The 25,566-nt window shown below is 36.8% G+C and overlaps 2 protein-coding genes across 2 annotated transcripts in view; both read right to left on the bottom strand.

Moving 5' to 3' along the window:
• LOC105233033 (fat-like cadherin-related tumor suppressor homolog) overlaps nt 1-25,566 on the bottom strand; it is a 67,558-nt gene that overhangs the window by 39,614 nt on the left and 2,378 nt on the right. Inside the window, exon 2 of the mRNA XM_049458082.1 lies at nt 9,782-10,707. Coding sequence (XP_049314039.1) covers nt 9,782-10,707 — 926 coding nt within the window. The remainder of the gene's footprint in view (nt 1-9,781; nt 10,708-25,566) is intronic.
• Nucleotides 910-19,811, bottom strand: LOC125778802 (uncharacterized). The gene is made up of 2 exons (XM_049458099.1): nt 17,058-19,811; nt 910-6,295 (listed from the first exon to the last, which is right to left on the bottom strand). Exon 1 carries the CDS (start codon nt 19,809-19,811, stop codon nt 18,075-18,077), a length of 1,737 nt encoding a protein of 578 aa, XP_049314056.1. The 3' UTR covers nt 910-6,295; nt 17,058-18,074.

Raw genomic sequence — 25,566 nt, 5'->3', positions numbered from 1 at the left:
GTGTCCGCAAGCAGGAATAATTAGTAGTATTTCTTACAAAATCAACCAAACAATGGTCATTGAATAAAAACAATTATTGTACCTGAGTTCTGTACCATTAGAAGCAATATAATGTACATACATAAGTAACTTAGAACGATGGAGTCATGTGTAGAAGTTCACGCAAAAGAGGAGAATTCTCTGATTCACTTGGGAGTGGTTAAAAACGATTCAAGCCGCTCACGAGATCCGGTTTAAGAACAACCCAGCGGGATAATGGTTCACAGCTTACATTTTTCTTTGAAGAATGCTCCGAAGAAAATTTTATGTAGAATTATTCAATACTAGGTAATGCATAAAAGTAAGCTATGCGGCGTAATTCTACTACGCTCATATTTACAATCAAGTAAGTGCATGAAAAACGTTACAATACAATATGTAAACAACAAATACAAGTTGATGAAATAAAATGTATAAGTAAATATTTTCATTATTTCGTCAAATCATCAAGCATTTGAAGAAAATTTGCAGAAAGTTGACTGTGTTTAGGTGAGCTGCTATTTTAATTAAAAATTTTGTTAATTTTGTGTTTAAACTTTGAATAAAGAAATAATATTACATTATTCTCGAAAAGACATACTTATGAGAAGACTAATCGAAAATGAAAAAAGTGAAGCACTTTAATGAGTTCTATTTGGTAAGCTTTTTGTGTTTTTATCGTTGATGGAAATTTACAATTACATACGGTTTCATCTTTTTTTGTAGAATGTGTAAAAGTAGAAGGCTTCACTGAATCGGATGTGTTCACCAAACTCAAAAAAGCATCAGACTCGCCGAAGGCCCTTTCTTTAAGTCTCGTTGCTTGGAAAAAACGAAAAGAGACTCAGCCACAAAATCAAAAGAAAACCATTCCTTTTTATACATAAATACTTATTTTCATAACAAATTTCATACATGTATTTTCGTAAATAAAGCAAAATTAGTATGAATTTTTTATATTCCACTATTGATCTTGGCATAGAAGAATTTTCCGTTAACTGCGGCATCGAAGAATTCTTCGCCCCTATGATAAGCGAAAGGGGTGATCTGTTACTTTTCGTAGGACATCGCCGTGTTAATTTTCATCGGTCGGAGTAAGCGATACAATCATGCTGAATCGTTAACCTTGCTCGCTTACCAATGTCTACCATATCCCACTGGGAAGTATTCTCTGGGTATTCTCTCTTCTCCACAGGGTTGTGCGCTGTGTTTGAAAAGGAAAAAACGGACTAGGATAAGTGAACCCCCTTTTGATGACGACCCCTGCAAATGTGTTAAGGATTATGATTTAAGGGCATGCACCTGGAATGTCCGGTTCCTTAATTGGGAAGGTGCCGCTGCCCAGCTGGTTGATGACCTCGTTAGGCTGACATTACCGCCGCCCAAGAAATGCGCCCCACTTATCGCAATCGGACTGAGGCGAGTAGGTTCTGGTATTTACTGCAGTGGTCACATAAAGAAGCGCAAATTTGGTGTGGGATTCGTGGTTGGAGAGAATACTAATATTCGCCCCGGTAATGTGAACGTGTAACCACAATCCGCATCAAAGCGAGGTTCTTCAACATATCGCTGATTTGCGCCCACTTCCCGACGAAAGAGGACGAAGTGGCCAAGGATGCTTTCTATGAGCGCTTGGAGCGTACCTATGAAAGCTGCCCCCACCACGATGTCAAAATCGTGTTTGCCGACTTTAACGCCAGGCAGGTTCAATTCGAAATATGGTCTGTATTACTAGACTTTAGCATAGAAAAATTCATCAAGTTACCTGGCTGTCTCCGGATCGAAAAGCCACTAACCAGATCGATCATATTGTGATAAACGAAAGACACGTCTCCAGTGTTTTAGACGTGCGTACGCTCCGAGGTCATAAGATCGACTCGGACCACTATCTTATTGCAGCCAAGATACGCACCCACCTCTATGCTACACAAAACGTACGTCAACAAACACAAGGAAGGCTAGACGTCGAAAAACTGCAATCACAGCAGACAGCCGAATGATTTTCTACTCGACTTACACTCCTGCTCACTGGGAGCACTAATCAGCAACTCGGTATAAGAGAACTGTTGGACGGCATTTCAAGCTCCTTACTTACAGAAGAACTGAGAAGGAGCATGCATCAGCTTCATCATAAAATATGGTACAAAAGCATGCCCAATGTGTGGAATTAAAGTGTGCTCCGCCCAATCCACAAAAAGGGAGACCGCACAGTCTGCGCCAACTACCGTGGGATAAGTCTCCTCAACATCGCTTAAAAGGTTCTATCGAGCGTATTGTGTGACCCATTAAAGCACACCGTCAACAAACTGATTGAACCTTATCAGTGCGGCTTTGGGCATGGAAAATCAACTACTGACCAGACATTCACCATACACCAAATCTTAGAAAAAACCCGTGAAAAGAGGATCGTCACACACTACCAGACAGAATAAAAAAGAGCTGCCTATATGTCGCGATGTCTGAATTTGGTATCCCCGTCAAACTAATACAGCTGTGTTAACTGACGTTGAGCTATATCAAAAGCTGCGTCATGATCGGGAAGGACCTCTCCGAGCCGTTTGATACGAAACGGGGTCTGAAACCCCGAAAACTGAAAGTATTTCAGACAAGGCGATTCCCTATCGTGCGACTTCTTCAATCTACTGCTGAAGAAAATAATACGATCTGTAGAAACTAATCGAGCAGTTACAATCTTCTATAAGAGTGTACAGCAACTGTCGTATGCTGATGATAGTGATATCACTGGCCTCAACATCCGCGTCGTGAATTCTGCTATCTCCAGACTGGATAAGGAAGCAAAGCAAATGGGTCTGCTAGTGAATGAGGACAAGACGAAATATCTGCTGTCATCAAACAAACAGGCGTCGCACACGCGATTTGGCTCCCATTCTTCCCATCTTCGAAGCCGTAGATATTTTCATCTCTCTTGGAACCAGTATTAACACCAATAACAATGTCTGCCTCAAAATCCAACGCAGAATAACTCTTGCCAACAGGTGTTACTTCGGACTGAGTAGGCTATTTAGAAGTAAAGTCCTCTCTCGACGAACAAAGACCAAACTCTATAAGTCACTCATTATTTCCGTCCTGCTATATGTTGCAGAGGCATGGACGATGACAACATCTGATGAGTCGACGCAACGAGTCGCGTATACGATAGAAAGATTCTGCGAAAGATTTATGATCCTTTGTGCATTGGCAACGGGGAATATCGCGTTCGATGGAACGATGAGCTGTTCTTGCGAAAGGAAGAAACGACTGACGCGTTGTTGTTAACTCGGCTATAACCGAGTAAACGGTTTTTACGTCAGTAAAGAAGAAGAAGAATATATACCTAATATAAGGATTTTTAAACTTCCAGGTTATTTTATGCCGGATACATCGGCCAATATTTGAGTTATTTCAATGAAAATTATAGAACATATCTTACTTATAACAGTATATGTTTGTGTCTAGGATAGATACAATTGGGCGGAAACTTGACCTTGCCCCCATATAACTATTACCAGAATTTTCGAACATCCGGCTGACTTTCCTCCATATGATTGCTCATTGTATGTGAGATACCTTAATGAAACCCAGGGAACAATTTTTTAGTATGTGCCATAATAATAATACGAGTATATAGATAAAATTCCCGACTCCCATATTTTTAACAAATTTTATACCGAATTTGTCGGTCAGTGAATGAGTTATATAGAGTAATAGCGCTCCGGTACGTGCTTCGCTACGTGTAAAGTGAAATAAAAAAAAATATTTTACTAATTGATATCTATTTTAAAACTTAATTGTAATCATTTGAATTGAAATGGCATATCAGTTGGAATCATAGGGATACGCGGTATCAAAAAACTTTCTCTTTTTGATTTAGCAGTTAAGAATCAAATTTGCCAACAAAAAATGTGATAAATGAAGAACCGCTTGACCGATTTTGTGCAAACTTCACATAAACAACATAGTCTAAATATTTGGTTTGGATAGGAGAGCCCGTTTTTAAGTTATAAGAGTGGCATTATTTTTTATCTGTATATATTAGGGTGTTTTTTATTGAACTATTAATGTTTTTCAGTTCCGTCACGAAATTTCCTTGAAAACACCCTAAAAAAAATTCTCTGAAAATTTTAGCTCTTAATATTAACATTAAGGACTGGACCAAGGCCTATAAAAATTCAACTTTCTTTTCATTTCAAAACACATAATTTCACGCAGGACAAAGGCTGCAGGGCCAGCTAGTTTATAATATAAAAATTAATCGCAAAATGTGTTGCTAAGCGCATAACTCAACAACGCCTAGACCAATTTGGCCAATTCTTTGTTTTTAATGTCGGATAAACCCTAAAGCAGCCCTTTTTCCTATACAAACGAATGAATGTTTGTTTGTTAGTAACGCTAAAGTCCGAGAACGGCTGAATCGGGGAAGGTTTAGAAATAAAAAAAACCGTATGATTTTCGTGAGGAAAAGTCGGAAAATTGGACAATTCCAAAAAGTAACTTTTTTTCAATAAATTTTTTTTTGTTTTGTTTTTCAACATTTTGATTTGTAAATTATTTGAATTGTTCAAATTTGTCGTTTGCTTTCTTTATTCCGGCTATTCAAAAGAAATATTATTGAAAATTATTCAGTGAAAACGTTATGTGTGTTTCACACAAAGTGATCAATTACTGATTGAAATTTGGTACGATACCACGAAAAAGTCGAGGTAATATCGGTCGCCGTTTTCTTTTGTCATCAACATACATATATACATACATTGGCAGCCTAAGGCACATGACCAGTACTCCCAGCATGCGATGACATACGTGTCGAAATATGGATCGCGGTCCATCAGCAAGGGATCGTCACGATGTCAAAGCACTAATTTTCAAACAACTAGAACTAGAGAAAGATCCAGTATTGTACGAAGTGGTGAAAACCAATATGGTTCATGGACCTTGCGGACACCACAATCCCACTGACTGTATGTCTGTCAATAAATGCTGGAAACACTATACACGTGCTTTTCTTTCGGAAACACAAACTGGAAATGATAGATATCCACTCTATCGGCATCGCTCACCAGACGACAATGGCAGAACATCGAAGTTGACAACACATGGATCGTACTATATTCACCACTATTGTCCAATTCACATTCAAAACTCATATCAATGTTGAGTATTGCAGCTTGGTGAAATCGATAAAAATACGTTTGTCCAAAGGAAGCAGCATGGCGGTTATTGGTCTTGAAGGGGATGAGATCAGCAAGTATCAAATGGGTCGATACGTGAACTGGAATAAAGCGCTTAGTAGGATTTTTACTTTTGCAATTCATGAATGTTTTGTGACTGTTGTGCGTCTCGCAGTTAATTTGGTGAATGGCCAAAGAGTATATTTCAACCCAGAGAATACGGTACAGCAGTGGAAACACCGCCAGCAACAAAATTGACCTTGACGAGTTTTTTCTCAACTTGTGTCAGTGATCCGTTTGCATTGTTTTATTCGGAAACGCCTTGATATTATACATGGAACGTATTGTTGAAAAAACATAGAAAGCAAGGCCAAGCAGTAGATGGACATTCAGGTGTGTTTTCAACTAATGCCAATCCACCCGAAAAACGACGATTGCTTCTACGTTCGGCTGCAATTGATAAATGTACGTGGTTCAATTTCATTTGAGTCATTACGTACTGTGAATGATAAGGTGTGTGCAACTTTTTGAAAAGCATGCCAGCAATTACAATTTGCTGGAACATGATAATCACTGGAATCAAATGATGGACGATGCGATAGCCACTTCGCATGTCACTGAAGTTCGCACACTTTTGTCATATCACATATCATATTATGGGATACGAACAAAAATTACATTGCCGAAAATAATTTACATCGTATTCGCTAAGTATTGCAAATGGGCAAATTCCAGTTGATACTTCCAGTGGTTTGATATCAATTCATCTGCCTTTTGTCAATTCACTTCAACGAAAGATGAACCCATCTCGAATGTTTATCCGAACATTTGTTAAATTATCGTAACTGTGATCCTTGAGTGCACGCGCAATTTTCTTCTTCTTCTTAATTGGCGTAGACACCGCTTATGCGATTATAGCCGAGTTAACAACAGCGCGTCAGTTCTTTTCGCTACGTGGCGCCAATTGGATATTCCAAGCGTAGCCAGGTCCTTCTCCACCTGGTCCTTCCAACGGAGTGGAGGTCTTCCTCTTCCTCTGCTTCCCCCGGCGGGTACAGCGTCGAATACTTTCAGAGCTGGAGTGTTTTCGTTCATTCGGACAACATGACCTAGCCAGCGTAGCCACTGTCTTATAATTCGCTGAACTAAGTCAATGTCGTCATATATCTCATACAGCTCATCGTTCCATTGAATGCGATATTCGTCGTGACCAACGTGTAAACGACCATAAATCTTTCGCAGAACTTTTCTCTCGAAAACTCGCAACGTCGACAGGAGGATGGAGTCATGTGTAGAAGTTCACACAAGTGAGGAAAGTTCTCTGATCGCCATTCACTTGGGAGTGGTCAGAAACGATTCTTTTACATATGACTCAAGCAGCTCACGTCCGGTCTTTGACCAAGTATCCTCTGGGTAGCCTACGAACATCCGTTTGAAGGCGAGCTAAAGTGAGAAGGCGAGATATCAACCCTACATAGGGTTGTGCGCTGGGTTTGGGACTCGCCAGGTAAAAAAACACCCCCAATGAATAGTAACAACCAATTTTAGCTGCCAAAAATACCGATGTTGTTGACTTAAACTGGAAGATGCAAAGTCAAATTCCGGGAAACTTGCGCTCATACAAATAGATCGTCTTGACAATGAAGACGACGCCGTGAATTATCCAGTGGAATTTCTAAATTCTTTGGAGAGGCTTGGTATGCCACCGCATCATATGATAAATGATTTTCAACACAATATAAATTCAACATTCTTTTCATTTCAAACACACATAATTTAACGCAAGACAACAGCTGCGAGGTCAGGTAGTAGTTAATAAATCCAATCAGATCTGTAACTGAAAGTGCTAAATTTGAAACGACGCTGATTGATAGAGAAGTTGAAATAGATGCTGCATTCAGCTCCATCTGTGATCTGTTCGATTATTACTGACATTTTAAGGCGCGTTCTTTACTGTGGCAACTTATCTTGAAGAAAGAACAATAAGTAACTATAAAAGTAAGGAAAGAGCGGGAAAAGCAACTATACTCATCGCAGCCGTGTGTAAATTTGAACTTATGCTTGGAATGTTTTGCCTATGTAAATATCTCCAACTCATTCACTCAGCGTGATTCTTCAGAAAGAATCGATTGATCTGGCAAAGTCAACTTGTAACGTTTCCAAATCAAAGACAAAAAAGCGAAGAACATGTTCGATCCATTTATTTAAGCACGATAAAAATGGCGGCATAGCTGAAAGTTGACGAATAATAACCAAGAAACTGTGGCCGGCAAACAAAAAACGAAAATTTCTACGTGAGAACTTGTGAAGAATACTACAGAGTCTCAGAGTACAATTATCTGTTGGATACAATCGGCCAAGATTTGCTTTTCTAGAGAAGTATTGGATGGATTTCAACTGAGTTTGCTACTTCCAGAAAAAGGATGTGCTTTGAAAACCAAAGAAATGGAAACCTTTTTGACCGCTTGATAGATAGATTCAAAGACCTTTAGGATATGATATGAACTTTATTACTGGCAGTGCCATTGGGGACAGAAGCAAAAGTCAAAGAAAACAAGTTTCCGACTACTCCATCGGAAGCGTTGAAAAACTGCAATGTAGACTTATACCCCGTAATTCATAGTTTTTTCACATATTCTGCACACTTCCTGTGACGAATGCGAGCTCTGAACGCTCTTTTTGGACACTTCGCCATATGAAAACGAACATGCTTCAAAACAGATTGCACGACCTGGACTTGCTGCACACGCATCATGATATTGAAGTCACTGCAGAAGAAGTTTTCGAAAGATTCCCGCACGTCTACGATTTATAATAAAACGACGGTCGAGAATACAAAATAAAGGTCATATTTTAATTAATTAGTTAAAATAATTTAAACTTAATTAAATAAATTTGATATATAATAATAAATTAAAAAAAAAAATCACCAAATATTTTATTGGACAAAGGCAAGAATGATACATATTATAAGTCAAAAACATGGTTCAATAACACCGCAATAATAGATGGTCTAGTGTAAGAAGAGTAGTGGCTGGGTTAAACAACAAGTCTTTATTATTAAGCTTGGTGGCCGCAGATCAAAACCCATTCACAACGTGTCTGTTTTTTTGAGTTGTAGACATAATTTGTCCTTTTTTGAAAATGAGTTGATCTAACCCTATTAGATTTCTTTTTATTGGGTTATTTAAAATCACAGGTCTATTGCAACAAGCCCACAACTACGCGAGGTTTTCAGATGCATTTTTGCAGAATAGTCATGGAAAATTGGGACAAACGAGAGCGTATGTACATGGAAAGGCGTGTAGGCTATTTTCACAATGTGTTATTCCATAAATAGCCTTATTTTTTGTACTATATAACTCAATAAAAAATACAATCGAAAGACTAACAACTGTGTTTTTCACTTAATTCAAATCTTGCGTTAATTATGGGACACTCAATACCTATATATGGGTAATACTGTGATATACTAATACAAAATCAATGTCATGAATATCTATTTATCCATATTGAGTTCATTCCACCTTTGGTTTGGAAAATTTGGGCGAAATTTAAATTTTATTCATAACATTTTGTCCATATTTTTGCTAACAATAACCCAATAATCCTTGAAAAGTTAAAATATTAAATATATATAATATAAAGTGATAATGCACTTGCAAAAATATTTCACTTTGAAATCCGTTTGTTTTATTTTCCACAAAAAAATTGTATGCATACATAGCAAGCATAATTGTCTGATGACGGATGTCAGACATAAGTAATAAGTTAAACCCGTTATAAAATTGGAAAATTCGTAATCGATTTATACACATTTTTCATGAAATCAAGTGCGTTTATGACGTGGTAAAGCCTTACATTTTTTAAAATCGCTTTAAAGCAAAAAATATGCACGAAATTTGTGTGAGGAATATGAATATATGTATGTATGTACATGTATATATGTATGTTTGTATATATACTTACATATCGTCACCTGAAATGCAATATAACGTAACAACATTTTCAGAAATTTACAGTGGCATGAATGAAACACGAAATAAAATCGAACATGGGTGAAATAAAATATTAATATTGGTTAAGACTGGTTTATATTTGACCGCAGAACCAGAAAATGTTGAGCATATGTAATATTATGTATATAATTTGAAGTAGTGAAGCGTAATCAATAAGACACTCAATTTCGATTTTTTTGATGATATGTTATTTTGCATTTCAGGTGACGATATATTGCCAAAGTGAAGGCGGAGGGAACTAATATAGTGGAACAGTAACAAGCTAAATTCAGGTATGTAAGTATATCACAGAAATACATAAATATACAGATAAAATTGATCTATTAAATAGTTATTAGCAAGTATGTATACCTTACTTATGTATTTCAAATTTGATTTCTTAATAGAGAATTATCAGATAATGAGTTCAACAAAATACGAAATATTAAAAAAAATAACATAGTTAATTTTTTTCAAAATTGTCTCACTGTAAGTATGACGGTGTTGGTTCTATGACCCAAACGGTTGTCTTAACCATGTATTCTATGAAAGTTGGGTTATAACAGGTCATATATACTTGAGTATGCAGTTACTTACTTGTTCTACGGTTATGGAAACTTTCGCTTTACTCGACTGATGATTGTAATGATTAATGGCTGAACCGCGATCATTCGCAAGCACTGTTAAGTTATAATGAGAATTTTCTGTATATCTTAGCTGCCTATTTAATGTAATTACTCCAGTCGTGGGATGTATCGAAAAGTATTCATTGTCGATAAGAAAACTATAGTATATTTCACCATTAACACCCAAATCGGCATCTTCGGCTGTAACACGCAATATACTTCTATGTATTGGCATATCCTCCGGAACGATTTGTGCATATTCAATGGGATAGAAGAGCGGACTCAAATCGTTGCGATCCAATACACGTATATGTACAGTTGTTTCCGTCTCATCACTGATATAATCATCACCTAGATTATATTTGATCATCGCTCTCACTTTCAACAAATACTCCTCATTCTTTTCTCGATTTAGCACAACATTGCTAGTTCTTGTGCGTATCGCTAGAAATGCAATATCATCAACTAAACGCTCCTCAGCTTTAAATAGCTTGTCACGGTCTCCTGCTACGATGCGATACTTAACCTCGGCACCCGGTATAATGGCAATACCCATAATGTCTTCACGCGCCAATGGTATCGCATATGTTTTGCCCACACTGTTCTCGGGTATGGTGGCATTGTACAATTTGTGTCGGAATTTGTACTTATTTAACGTGATATAATTTGCTGTGACATGCAGTGATGTCGCCTCACTTCTTTGATGATGGTGTATGCGCTGATGTTTTTGCTCTGTTGGTTCGGGTATATCCGTTTTCAGATAAGTAGGTTGCAATAGGCAAAACCAAACTATTAGAATTGTCCATAAGGACATGGGCTGTTTTGGAGTCACGAACACTGCATAGCGTTTGATCTTCATATTACAAATACTATAAGAACAAGTTACATTGCATAATCCTGTAAAAAAATACGAACATACATACATACATAAATAAATTTAAACAATAAATTGAATTATTAGCATTTCCTTATAACCGAATATATATAAAATTAATAATATTAATATTATATTCCAAAATATCGGTTTATAATAAAAATATACCTCTTCAATCTTTCCTTTCTCTTATTATCTTAACCCTTTAGTGTATAAAGAGAATAATTCGAAAATATCTATATTCCATATGTTCGCTAGGCGAACGGTCTGGTAATGGTATACCTCAGTCAAATAAATACTTTAAATTGTTTTCCTCTATAATTTGTGATTTGCTTACGACACAGCAAACATTGTTATACATACATACATATCAGAGAACTGCAACGAGCAATAAATGTTTGTTCATAATCGGATATTGTTATTCTGTTCTGTCAGTTCGATTCATGTACACAATTCGAACCGTCGCAACACTATAAACTGACAATGATACGATTTGAACCGAAGCCAGCCATACCGTTTACTCGATCGTGATTGCCGAAGAACAGATTGTTCATGTTGCATGAAATCAGTTAACGCTGCAGGATACTCGAATCGATCAACAATGTTGTCTATGATGAACTGATTTGATTTGATTGTGTTTTTGGCACGAGTGTTTGTTCTAATTTAATCATACTCGTTGCAGCTCTCTGATACATATGAACAAGTATATTATTATTATCTTATGGTTTAGCATCATTTAAAAAATTCATTAATACAGTATTCATAGTACGGTTATTTCTTATGAAGTAAGTCGGAACTTACATAAAACCATATTTATATGTATATGCAAAATTAATTATGTTTGTTCTGACCGGTGAAACCAACTGAGATAAAATTTTAAAATACAGTACATGGAAGGTATATGAGTCACTCGGGCATCAAAGCTAGCAACGTAAAAAAATGCATGAATTGTATTTAAGAAGGATATAAATTTTGGTTCAAATAATTCGAATCTGTGATTTCAGAGACGAAAGTATATTTAATTTGGACGGACCAAGTCATTATCATAAATACTGAAGGTATTTGAGACTCCCATGGGAACTGCCAAATGGCGTTCATGGTTTGTTGGTGATGTATGTACATGGTGATGAATGGATTTTTCAGCAAGACAATGCACCGATCCATGTAGCGAAAACGACAAAGACGTTCTTTAAGGGGGTATTCTAGTCTAGAAATCAAATTTTGGGCAGTTTTTTGAATTTTATTTAAAAGAAAAGTAAAAAATATTTTTACTATCCATTTTTTTATGGTGTTTTTATTGATATCTTAAGAATACAGAAAAAATATTACAAAAAATATTAAAAATTAAAATAATTAGAGACAGGTGTAGAAAAAAATGACGCATCCTGGTGTCATTGATCCTGACTCTCCTGGTGGTCTGAAAAAAAAATCAAAAGAAACTCTTAATCATTAAGGATGCTGTTATAGTCCCTATCGCAGGGAACACGAAAAAAAAAAAATTTTGAAAAATGGCGACGAAAGATGTGATTTTTTTCTGACGACACAGTTAAAATTTATTTATCCAACCAATGGTACATTGAAGTATGACATTCGAAAAATGTCTTATCAATTTTTTAAAAAGAAATATTAAAAAATACGGCAATGGCAGCAATTGTCCGAACGGGTCTCGAAAAAAAGTTGAATTGCGGTGCCCCTTATAACTCGTTGCTGGATCATCCGAAAAATGAAAGTTCATTCGTTAGATAATGGTTTTTCCCAGGAAAACACTGTAAGGGTTTTTTTTTTTGAAATTCCAATTTTTAAATTTTTTCGAAGACTTTGAAGTGAAAAACACAATTTTTCGGAAAAAAATCGGCTAATTTGTTTTGCGAAATCAAAATTATGAACAAAAAACAAACTCTCCAGCGTTACCTCGTAAAATATGTACAGAAATAGTGTTTAAAATTTCAAAAGGATTGGTGCAGTAGTTTTGAAGTTATGAGGGGCACCGACTTTGAAAACGTGAGTTGTGGGAAAAACACGTTTAAAGTTTCACAGACGCTCACAATCAAATCGGAGGGCGGAGACTTACAAGTGTATATCGCCGTTAATTGCTCTCAAATTTTCACAAAATAATCTTAAGATATTGTACATTAATATAAAATAAAAAAATAAACTGAAAAATTTTAATAAATTCACTTTGTTTACCTTAATCAACATCCAATATTTAAAATAAAATTAAATTAGTAGGTCTCCGGCAATTATTTTCTGTGCAATCGACAGTGTTTTCATTATCGTATTTCAGTTGTAAATATTTGTCCGATACTGTAAATAAACTAAAATCTTTATGAAGATCAAATACATCACACTTTAAAGGTTTTATTACCGGTAGTTGAAAGTTTAGATTGGATGATATTAAGTGAAGACTCAGTTAACCAAGTATACTCACAGGAGTTTCTTTTTTGAGCATATCTTAATCGTAAAATTGTCAAAAGAATTGTAATATATTTTGAGTTATTACGGAGCATACAAGTAAAAAATTTAAAACAAAAAAACTGGACGGTATTATTTGCAAAATAAGGCTTGGTTTACGCTCTAGTTTCACGAATTTTCTAGTATTTGTTTTATGCTAATTGAAACAAACAAAACAAAGATATATTTAAATACTGATGAGGCTGTTGGTAGTGTTTTTGTACGTGATTTAATTAAAACTACTTAAAAATACTATCCATGCATTGATTCAACTAATAGTTCACAAATGCCTTTTGGATAAAAAATTTTATTCTTGTACTTATGTATGTACTTACAATATATATAACAACTTTCAAAAACTTCAAAATTTTCTTAGAAAAAAATCCCTTAAGCAATCCTACCTGCACTGTAAAAATGGATGAAATCGGAAAATAACCCCGTTCATTTCCCATATAACGATACTGATAAAAAGTACGTTAACTCAGTAAGTAAATACGATTGAGACTTAACATTTTACAACAGAGATGTTAAAAGAGGGCTAGGAGCCGGGTAAAAATTGGACAATGGGCTTGGCATCGCCCACTTTTATTTGAAATTACATATCTCGAGACCGAACAAATTTAGTGCACAACATTCTTCTCGTATTCCCATGTTGCAGTGCAAAAATTGGTCAAATCGTCCGACTTATTATATAATATAATACAATTTTAAATTTCATTAGATTCTTTCACTTTCAAGTGTGCATATCAAAAAGCAATTAGCATAACGGGATAAAACTTTGCACGAATAATGTCTTTAGTGATGCACGAATAATGCCTGATGAACAAAAATTGTTGAAATCGAATAAAAACTGTTCAAGCCCCAAGGTACCGAATATTTAGACCCCGGTACCTATAGTTGACTTTTGATCGAAAATGTCTGTAATTTTTATATATATATACCTTAAATTAAGAGATAATCATTATCTTATAATGTTATGTCTGTATGTCAAAAATGGGTTCAATCGGGCCAATACTTCCTTTGGCCCCCATATACAAGAAACAGGACTGTTAAAAAAAATAAACAAAAAATTAATATTTTTCAAAAGTTATATTTTTTTATTCAAAGTAGTTTCCTTGTGCTCCGATACAGCGTTTAGCCCGGTCAATTAGCATTTCAAATGAGTGTTTAAGGTAATTTTTCGGAATTCTCTTGAGAATATCGGTCGTCGCCTTTTGGATAGCTGAAATGTCCTGAAAGCAGTGTCCTTTCATGGGCAAATGAAGTTTTCCAATTAGGTAAAAATAACAGGGTGCCAGATCAGGTGAGTAGGGTGAGGGATTAATGGTTAATATGGAGTTTTTTTGTCAAAAAATCAGTGACAAGCGTGGACCGATGACACGGCGCATTATCGTGCAGCATGCGCCTGGACCCTGCCTCACGGTATTGTGGTCGAGCACGACGAATGCGTGACAAAAGACGCTTCATAACACCAAGGTAAAACACAGCATTAATCGTTTGGCCAGGTGGGACGGACTCTCGGTGTACAATACCCTCCGAATCGTAAAAACAAATCAGCATTGTCTTTATTTTTGACTTCTGAAGACGACTTTTTTTCGGTGATGGCTCTCGTCCTCATGACCTTCTTGGAATCGCTTAAACCACTCATGCACATTACTACGGGATAGACACTGATCACCATAAGCTTTTTTCATCATTTGAAATGTTTCAGTAAACGTTTTCCCAAGTTTAAAACAAAATTTAATATCTGCTCTTTCTTCAAAATGCATTTTACGACCGATGACCAAAAGCTGCTGTCACTTTTTGATCGATAACATCGATTGTAGTTATCCAATTGTCTTAAATTTTTTACGAAATGTCAACAAGAGATCAAAATTTTTATTTCATATACCCACCAATAGGTGACGCAACCAGAAACAGTTATATTTAAAAAGTTTTGTTTCTTTTGCGACAGACCTTGTACTTAATATAAAGATTTTCCAACTGCCGGGTGCCTTTGTTCCGCATATATCGTCCAATATGTGAGTTATCCCAATGAAAATTTGAGAGCGTGTTTTGCTCATATCAGTGTATCTTTGTGCTTAAAATAGAGAAATGTGAGCGAAAACTTTCTAGACCCTATATAACTAATATCGAGATTTTCGCACATCCGACTGACTTTACTCCATATGATTGGTTTTACACCTTAAAGTATTTTCTTGGTTTTGATTATTGCAAGTTGCAAGAGTTAAAATATTCGGTTGCATCCGAATTTAGTTGTGTACTTACTTGTGTAATATAAAGTTGCAAGAGTATACGATGTTCGGTTATAACTAACTACCTAACCTAACTTATCCCTTCCTTGCTTCTTTATACTTTAATTAGGTGTTGGATGCGTTAAAGGAATTTCGCGGAAATACCTGTCTTCCCATTTTTAATACGCCATGATGTATAATTTTTATACTCTTGCAACATGTTGCTACAGAGCAATAATAGCTTTGTTTACCTAACGGTTGTAGATATCACCTAAAACTAAGCGAGATAGATGTAGTTGAAATCCGGATGACTGTCTGTCTGTCTGTCCGTTCGTTTGTGCAAGTTATAACCTCAGTACAAAATTGTGAAATTTTGATGAAACTTGGTATGCGCGTTTCTCGGCAAAAACAATGTACAAGTTCGAATATTTGTGCAATCGGTCCACTGGCACGCCCATAACACGCCATTACCCGAAAACCTATAAAGCGCCATAACTAAGCACTAAATCAAGGTAGAAAACTAATTTGGCACAGGGGGTCGCAGTAGCAAGGGACCCCTGTAGTCCTCTAATAAGTTTAATGTACATACATAAGTGGTTTAAGCACTTAAGCTATAATAATCAAATGCGTCCAGCGCAAATACTATATGAGCTCCTACCGATAGTGGGAAAATGTATGACATCGGATGGTAACACCGCTGACTTCCCATATCACGGTACTGTTAAAAACTACTAAAAGGGCGATAACACAATAATTAAAACAAATTGGACGATGGGTGTGGCACCGCCTACTTTTAGGCGAAAAAACATATCTCGAGATCCTCTCGACTGATTTAAACCAAATTTGGTATGTGACAATTCCCTGACATTTGTACGTTAAAATTTACTTCATTCTTCCCTTATGTAATCAATAATGAATGATATTATATTGCCATGTACATATGTATATATAAATATTGCACGAATAGTGCATTTACGGTGACCAACTTTATGACTAAAAATTTCATAAATCCAACCAAAACTGTTAACCCTCTAGGTACTGAATATGTGGACCCAGTGCTTATTGTTGTCTTTTTACAGCGAATATTGGTCAACGTGTGATATACATATGTAAGTATATACATAATTAAAATAAATATAGTTTAAAAAAACTAAAAAACACGCTTTTAAAGCATATCAAACTAAAAAGTGAAAAATAATTCTTTGTATAAACTAACAATAATAATGAAGGAAAAATTCCTGCATTATTGTGAGAAAAGCGTGGCATGCTTCATATATGAAAAAAATGTCACAAAGCACCCCTACAGTATTATAGTATAGAACCTCTATTCAATGAAAATGTTCTTAAAATTAAACGAGTGAGAGTTTCGAGTCAAGATGATGTAGATAAAGCATTATTGCAGTGGTTTAAAGTGCAGCGTAATAAGGGTATGCCTATAAATGGGCCTATCTTCTTCTTAATTGGCGTAGACACCGCTTACGCGATTATAGCCGAGTTAACAACCGCGCGCCAGTCGTTTCTTCTTTTCGCTACGTGGCGCCAATTGGATATTCCAAGCGAAGCCAGGTCCTTCTCCACTTGGTCCTTCCAACGGAGTGGAGGTCTTCCTCTTCCTCTGCTTCCCCCGGCGGGTACTGCGTCGAATACTTTCAGAGCTGGAGTGTTTTCATCCATCCGGACAACATGACCTAGCCAGCGTAGCCGCTGTCTTTTAATTCGCTGAACTATGTCAATGTCGTCGTATATCTCGTACAGCTCATCGTTCCATCGAATGCGATATTCGCCGTGGCCAACGCGCAAAGGACCATAAATCTTTCGCAGAATTTTTCTCTCGAAAACTCGCAACGTCGACTCATCCGCTGTTGACATCGTCCAAGCCTCTGCACCATATAGCAGGACGGGGATTATGAGAGACTTATAGAGTTTGGTTTTTGTCTGTCGAGAGAGGACTTTGCTTCTCAATTGCCTACTCAGTCCGAAGTAGCACCTGTTGGCAAGAGTTATCCTGCGTTGGATTTCTAGGCTGACATTGTTGGTGGTGTTTACGCTGGTTCCAAGATAGACGAAATTATCTACAACTTCAAAGTTATGACTGTCAACAGTGACGTGAGTGCCAAGTCGCGAGTGCGACGACTGTTTGTTTGATGACAGGAGATATTTCGTCTTGCCCTCGTTCACTGCCAGACCCATTCGTTTTGCTTCCTTGTCCAGTCTGGAGAAAGCAGAACTAACGGCGCGGGTGTTGAGGCCGATGATATCAATATCATCGGCATACGCCAGCAGCTGTACACTCTTATAGAAGATTGTACCCGCTCGATTAAGTTCTGCAGCTCGAACTATTTTCTCCAGCAACAGATTGAAAAAGTCGCACGATAGGGAGTCGCCTTGTCTGAAACCTCGTTTGGTATCGAACGGCTCGGAGAGGTTCATCCCGATTCTGACGGAGCTTCTGGTGCCGCTCAACGTCAGTTTACACAGCCGTATCAGTTTTGCGGGGATACCAAATTCAGACATCGCGGCATAAAGGCAGCCCCTTTTCGTGCTGTCGAAAGCAGCTTTGAAATCGACGAAGAGGTGGTGTGTGTCACTTTTTCTTTCACGGGTCTTTTTCAAGATTTAACGCATGGTGAATATCTGGTCAGTTGTTGATTTGCCAGGTCTAAAGCCACACTGATAAGGTCCAATCAGTTCGTTGACGGTGGGCTTTAATCTTTCACACAATACGCTCGATAGAACCTTATATGCGATGTTGAGGAGGCTAATCCCACGGTAGTTGGCGCAGATTGTGGGGTCTCCTTTTTATGGATTGGGCATAGCACACTTAAATTCCAGTCGTTGGGCATGCTTTCGTCCGACCATATTTTACAAAGAAGCTGATGCATGCTCCTTATCAGTTCTTCGCCGCCGTGTTTGAATAGCTCGGCCGGCAATCCATCGGCCCCTGCCGCTTTGTTGTTCTTCAGGCGGGTGATTGCTATTCGAACTTCTTCATGGTCGGGTAATGGAACGTCTGCTCCATCGTCATCGATTGGGGAATCGGGTTCGCCTTCTCCCGGTGTTGTGCTTTCACTGCCATTCAGCAGGCTAGAGAAGTGTTCCCTCCATAATTTAAGTATGCTCTGGGCATCGGTAACTAGATCACCTTTGGGGGTTCTACAAGAGTATGCTCCGGTCTTGAAACCTTCTGTAAGCCGCCGCATCTTTTCGTAGAATTTTCGAGCATTACCCCTGTCGGCCAGCTTATCGAGCTGTTCATACTCACGCATTTCGGCCTCTTTCTTCTTCTGTCTGCAAATGCGTCTCGCTTCCCTCTTCAACTCTCGGTATCTATCCCATCCCGCACGTGTTGTGGTCGATCGTAACGTTGCGAGGTAGGCAGCCTGTTTTCTCTCCGCTGCGACACGGCACTCCTCGTCGTACCAGCTGTTCTTTTGCACTTTCCGAAAACCAATGGTTTCGGTTGCAGCTGTACGTAAGGAGTTTGAAATGCCGTCCAACAGTTCCCTTATACCGAATTGTTGATGAGTGCTCTCAGAGAGCAGGAGTGCAAGCCGAGTAGAAAAACGTTCGGCTGTCTGTTGTGATTGCAGCTTCTCGACGTCGAACCTTCCTTGTGTTTGTTGGCGTGCGTTTTTTGCTGCACAGAGGCGGGTGCGAATTTTGGCTGCAACAATATAGTGGTCCGAGTCGATGTTAGGACCTCGGAGCGCACGCACATCTAAAACACTGGAGACGTGTCTTCCGTCTATCACAACATGATCGATCTGGTTGGTGGTTTTTCGATCCGGAGACAGCCAGGTAGCTTGATGTATCTTCTTATGCTGGAATCTAGTACTACAGATAACCATATTTCGGGCCCCGGCGAAGTCGATCAGCCTCAACCCATTTGGGGATGTTTCGTCGTGGAGGCTGAATTTACCGACCGTAGTGCCAAAGATACCTTCTTTGCCCACCCTGGCGTTAAAGTCGCCAAGCACGATTTTGACATCGTGGCGGGGGCATCTCTCATAAGTGCGCTCCAAGCACTCATAAAAGGCATCTTTGGTCACATCGTCCTTCTCTTCCGTCGGGGCGTGGGCGCAAATCAGCGATATGTTGAAGAACCTCGCTTTGATGCGGATTGTGGCTAGACGTTCATTCACCGCAGTGAATGATAGTACTCGGCGACGGAGTCTCTCTCCCACCACGAATCCAACACCAAACTTGCGCTCCTTTATATGGCCACTGTAGTAAATGTCACAAGGACCTACTCGTCTCTGTCCTTGTCCCGTCCATCGCATTTCTTGGACGGCGGTGATGTCAGCCTTTATTTTCACGAGGACATCAACCAGCTGGGCAGCGGCACCTTCCCAATTAAGGGACCGGACATTCCAGGTGCATGCCCTCAATTCGTAGTCCTTATTTCGTTTGCCATGGTCGTCATCAAAAGGGGGGTCACTCATCCGAGGCTTGTTGTTATATACTACAAGAAAAAGCAAATGATTTTGCTAAGAAACTTAACATTTCTGGATTCGAATGCTCAACAAGTTGGATCAGCCGATTCAAAGTAAGACACAATATTGTTGCAGGCAAAGTTGCTGGTAAATCTCTGTCAGTCCAAAAGAGTGATGTGAGCGACTGGTTAGCAAAAGTTTGGCCAAATTTGAAAGCCCAATTTAGCGATGATGAGATTTTTAACGCTGATGAAACGGGATTATTTTATAAGTTGACACCAAATCAAACTTTAAAATTTAGAGGAGAAAAATGTTTAGGCGGAAAACTGTCGAAAGAAAGACTAACTGTGCTAATTGCAGCAAACATGTGTGGTACATCTGATATTTTTACGAAATGGGTGCGTGATTGGGATCGTGAACTCAAGAAAACGAAAAAAAAAATCCTACTTTTGGTTGATAATTGTCCAGCACACCCTAAAGTCGATGACTTGAGAAGCATTGCTCTAGTTTTTCTACCACCGAATACTACATCCATATTGCAACCTATGGATCAAGGAGTAATTCGTGCGTTTAAATCATATTTTCGAAAATTCCTTGTTCTAAAACTAATCAACGACCACGATAACAATAAAAATAACAAGGTTGGGCAAGTGAAGATTACAATACTTGATGTCATTCTTATGATGTATTATGCTTGGAACAAGGTTTATGAAATAACGATTTCCAACTGTTTCAAGCATGCTGGATTTTCTATCGCGAATATAGGCGTTACCAGCACCTCAATATCATCTGATTTTGATGATGAAGGTGATGGTTCTGCTCTCAGTTTGAAAATGATAACATTTTTTTTAGAAAATCATCTTAAATAAACCAATCTGTCGAAATCTGGGAATGTTTTAGGCAAAGAAAATATCTCTAATTTTTGTATACAGACTGTTTTCACATAATCTCAAAATGTATATGTAAAACAAGTAAAGAAGGGCTAAGTTCGGGTGCAAGCGAACATTTTATACTCTTGCAACTTGCAAAGATCAAACACCGGGAATTACCTTTCGGTACTTGCTAGTTACATGGGCTCTAAGGCGAGTTTTCAAACGAGTTTATTCATTCTAAGTTAACAGATGCACCGATATAAGAAAAACACGTTCTCTCGTTTTATTAAGATAACTCACATATTGGCTGATATAATATTTTTTCGGGGCGAATTTGGTTGTTTTAGTTTTTTGGGTAGGGAATATGTGCATTAAACTTATGACAGATATAAAGTCAGCCGGATATCTACTTTTATCGTCATCCCGATCCTTTATTTTCATATAACTCTATTTATATCTCGCTTAGTTTTAAGTGATGGGTACAACCGTTCGGCGAACAAAACTGTTATACTCTGTAGCAACAAGTTGCAAGAGTATAAAAATATTTACATATTTTATTTAGTAATCCTTATTTTGGAATTGAAACATATTATGTGAACATTCTCCCGACAAAATTCGAATTTCATTTTCAAAGGCATTATTAGCCTGCTTACAGTGCCTATATGTTAGGTAAACGAATATCAGGTTAATACATTTTAATTTTACAGAGTGGGAGAGAATGTTAAGCGGGACAGAATCGCTAATGTCTGATAGGAGAACAGCACTAAAGACGAAAAACTTTAACAAATTACAAGTTTTAAACAAAAACAAGTGGATTGTTGAGAAATAAAGTACTCTACCGAAACGTATTTTAAGTACGAATACCTGGATTTCCTATTATGTTAGTAAATGTATAAAAAAATTATATTTTTATAGCGCGTAAACTCCAGTAGCAGTTTATGCAATAACATGAAAAATTGTATATCCAACTTTAATGATTTTGTTATATTTTCCTTCACAAAAATAAGAAAATAAAAGATCATTTCATAAAAATTAAGTGTACAAAGCCAAAATCCATTAATTGAAACCAGCAAAAGGTAAGTCGATTTCAAAAAGAAAACTATCGTTATATCGATTCATAATAAACTCGTAATCTTGACATTTGAAAACATCATCATTTGCTAACATAATTTTTTTTAAGTTGTGTAATTAAAAAAAAGAAAGCTCCGTTTATTGACACCAATAACCTTTTGCGACATTAAGCCTTGCACGGACCGTCTATACTCCAGCAGAGTGATTTTTTCATGTGTTTGACAGTATACGACATAAGAATTAACGAACATTATTCCCAAAAGCCCCCAAGAGAATCTATGCCACCATTTCTTAGATTGCTTGCCTATCCCTTATGTACCTCACAGTTGATTTGCATGGTCCACTTCTTCTTCTTCTTTACTGGCGTAGACACCGCTTACGCGATTATAGCCGAGTCAACAACAGCGCGCCAGTCGTTTCTTCTCTTCGCTACGTGGCGCCAATTGGATATTCCAAGCGAGGCCAAGTCCTTCTCCACTTGGTCCTTCCAACGGAGTGGAGGTCTTCCTCTTCCTAGCACCTGTTGGCAAGAGATTCTGCGTTGGATTTCCAGGCTGGCGTTCTTGTTGGTGTTGATGCTGGTTCCAAGATAGACGAAGACGAAATTACTTACGACTTCGAAGTTATGACTGTCAACAATGACGTGGGTACGACGACTGTCTGTTTGATGACAGGAGATATCTCGTCTTGCCCTCGTTCTCCACCACACTCATTTGTTTCCCTGTCTTACCATTCTGGAGAAAGCAGAACTAACGGCGCGGTTGCTAAGGCCAATGATTTCAATATCGTCAGCATACGGCAGCAATTTTGCACTCTGACAGAAGATGGTACCTTCTCCGTTTAGTTCTGCAGCTCGAATTATTTTCTCCAGAAGTAGGTTGAAGAAGTCACAGGAAAGGGAGTCGCCTTGTCTGAAACCTCGTTTGGTATCGAACGGCTCGAAGAGATCCTTCCCGATCCTGACGGAGCTTTTGGTGCTGCTCAACGTCATTTTACACAGCCGTATTAGTATTGTGGGGCTTTGAAATCGACGAAGAGATGGTGTGTGTGGATTCCCGTTTCAAGGGTCTTTTACAAATTTTCGTTTGAAAAATATAAATTTCAATTCGCCTTTAAAAACAAAAGTGATATGTTGATTTAGCAGTTTACGAAAATGGACAAGAAAGTTAAGTCATTGACGAATATCATTACAGGAACAGCTCGTCACAATTATAAGTTCATATTTTTAGGTATATAATCCATAATATTCCAAATTAATTTAGAACAGAAAGTTTTCTCTTTCCATGTACTCTTGAGCTTGTTAAACGTTATTTTGCAACATGGCAATGACGAGTTTAAAAAACTATAAAGATATGACCGTCTTAAAGGCTTAAATAGAGTACTTTAATGAAAAGATTGAATGAGAATTTTTTCTATCAATGCACATATCAGTACATAATATTCGCATTAATAAAAAATCAAATAGAAAGCTATGTAGTATTGTTTTCATAGGTGAGTGTAAAATTTGATGTGATCGGAGATGTGATCGTATTTAAAAAAACTGTCCCAAAACAACAAAAACTATTAAGAATTTAAAAAAGTGAGAACTATAAATACATATATATATATATAATTTCCTTGACAAATTTTATAAAAGCTGGTCCGTTTATCAGAGATAATTTTAACGAAATTTGACCGTGTCCGGTAATTAGAACTTACTCATTTCCGGTTATAGGAATTGTTTTTGTATGAAAATAATAATGAAAACGTTTGCCCAGTTATGAGAGATGTCCGGCTATGAGAATGGGGGATTTCATTGTATTTGTATATTGGCAATGGAAAAAATATTTTTTAAATTTATTCCGCTAGATGGTGCCCCAGTCGAATTATTACTAAAAATCTTATTTATGGACCAAAGGAGTAACTACAATGTAAAGGAGCCGACACAATCGACTTATTTATATTACTAATACTTGTATGTATGTATGTACTCTCCGTTATTGGTCATAAATTCATCAACTCATATATACATATATTTAAAACGAATAAATATATCTTTAAGTATAACATAAAAGGTTAAAATATCTGTGGAGGAGCAAGCAAAAATTTGTGGCCAAAAATACACATTACCACGACAGCCGAATCTACGTATGCTGAACGGATGTAATTTTGAATTTGTAATCAATGACTATTTGGAGAATGCTTCGCACTGAAACTGTGAATTTCCAGTTAAGGAGAATCCTTTTTAGCAATTTTATTTTCAGACACGAAATCCAACATTTTTATTATTTTCTAAAGAAAGGACTTAGGGCGCGAGAGGTGGTCTTTATTAAAAAATAATTAAACTACATCACTTAAATTTCTGATTTAACACAAGGGCACAATTACGATTTCTTTAGCGCCGCGATTTCCTGATTAAAAAATATATAGGGTTATAGGTACCGTAAACGCTTAGTTTACGAGATATTCTACGTTAATGTTCAAAAATTCGCAAAATTCGAACATTTCAAGAAGCTATTTCACCACATTAAACACATTTTATTCACATTTTTTTCTTCAAATTAATTAAATTACACTATAATCTTTTCAATAAATCCACATTTTACACTTTTAGCAGGTTTTTTACCTAAAAAATCTTTATTTTAAAAATTACATTTTACACTCGTTTACCAAAAATTACGACGAAATAGAGCGCTTCGTGATGGTAAGGCAATTCGCTGAAATTCCTCTTTTTCGCAAAAATTCCTCTATTCATGCATATGGATAGTTTCTTTTTTAGATTTACTAAGCAAATTAGTAATATTATATATACATGTGTATAAGTAATATTATATAATATTACAGTACAGTAGGAAAACTCAAATTTTGTTTCAATATGAATGCATGATAATCGAAAAATATAACCACTTTATACCCAAAACTCATATTTTAAATAAAATAATATATATATCGTCGCCTAAAATACAAACCAATGTATCATCAAAAATAAATGGAAATCGCTGACAGATATAATATCCAAAATTTATCCATTTTTCAACGAAAACTTAAATTTTGTTTCAATATTGGATATAAAGTGGTTATATTTTTTGGTTATTATGCACTCATATCGAAACAAAATTTCGAATATATCGAATATCGAATTATTATGCACTCAAACTCATATTTTAAATATAATAATAGGGGTATTCTCTTGCTCTTGCAAAACCCTTGCATGGTGCAAGAATTGCATATATTTCCTCTTGGTACACGGGCACAACAACAAACACACGCAGAAAATTATTTGCAGTGGCTGTAAAATAACCCATGTATATTTGCGTGAAATGTCACGCAAAAATATAATTGCAACCCTGTTTTATCTGACATTTTACATAAAGATATATTACGTCGTTAAATTGTTTAGGAAGGTAAGTTTTAATTAGATTTTATAATTTTTATTTGGGGAAACTTTAGTATACCATCCCACGATTTCAGGGTTAAAAGTTGTATGGTTGGATAGGGCTGATGCTCCAGATTAAGAAAATATATAATTATTGCCGCCCCAAACTTTAACATTTAAAGTTGAAAATGTCGCAAATTTAATTCCGCAATTTCTCGATGTATGGTAACTTTTTCTTTCATATTATGCACTTTTTATACACTTACACTTCACTGCAATATTTGTACATATTTATTTTATATTTATTACTTAGATATTTGCTTAAAATAAACATTTTATTTTTTACACAAATTTCACTACATACACAATAACATAAGTGTTCCGTATTGTCAAATAATAAATGTTACCATCTCCCAAACGAAATAAAAAAATAAATAAAAAAAAACTCAAATGCAGGAAAAAAATA

This window comes from Bactrocera dorsalis, chromosome 5 (genome assembly GCF_023373825.1).
Source record: "Bactrocera dorsalis isolate Fly_Bdor chromosome 5, ASM2337382v1, whole genome shotgun sequence".
NCBI classification, from domain to species: Eukaryota; Metazoa; Arthropoda; class Insecta; order Diptera; family Tephritidae; genus Bactrocera; species Bactrocera dorsalis.
The sequence above is the reverse complement of the archived record's forward strand: the minus strand, read 5'-3'. Positions and strand labels throughout refer to the sequence as shown.

Excerpts from the sequence above, each read along its gene's own strand:
- LOC125778802 (XM_049458099.1), bottom strand. The coding sequence starts at position 19,811 with ATGAGTGACCCCCCTTTTGATGACGACCATGGCAAACGAAATAAGGAC.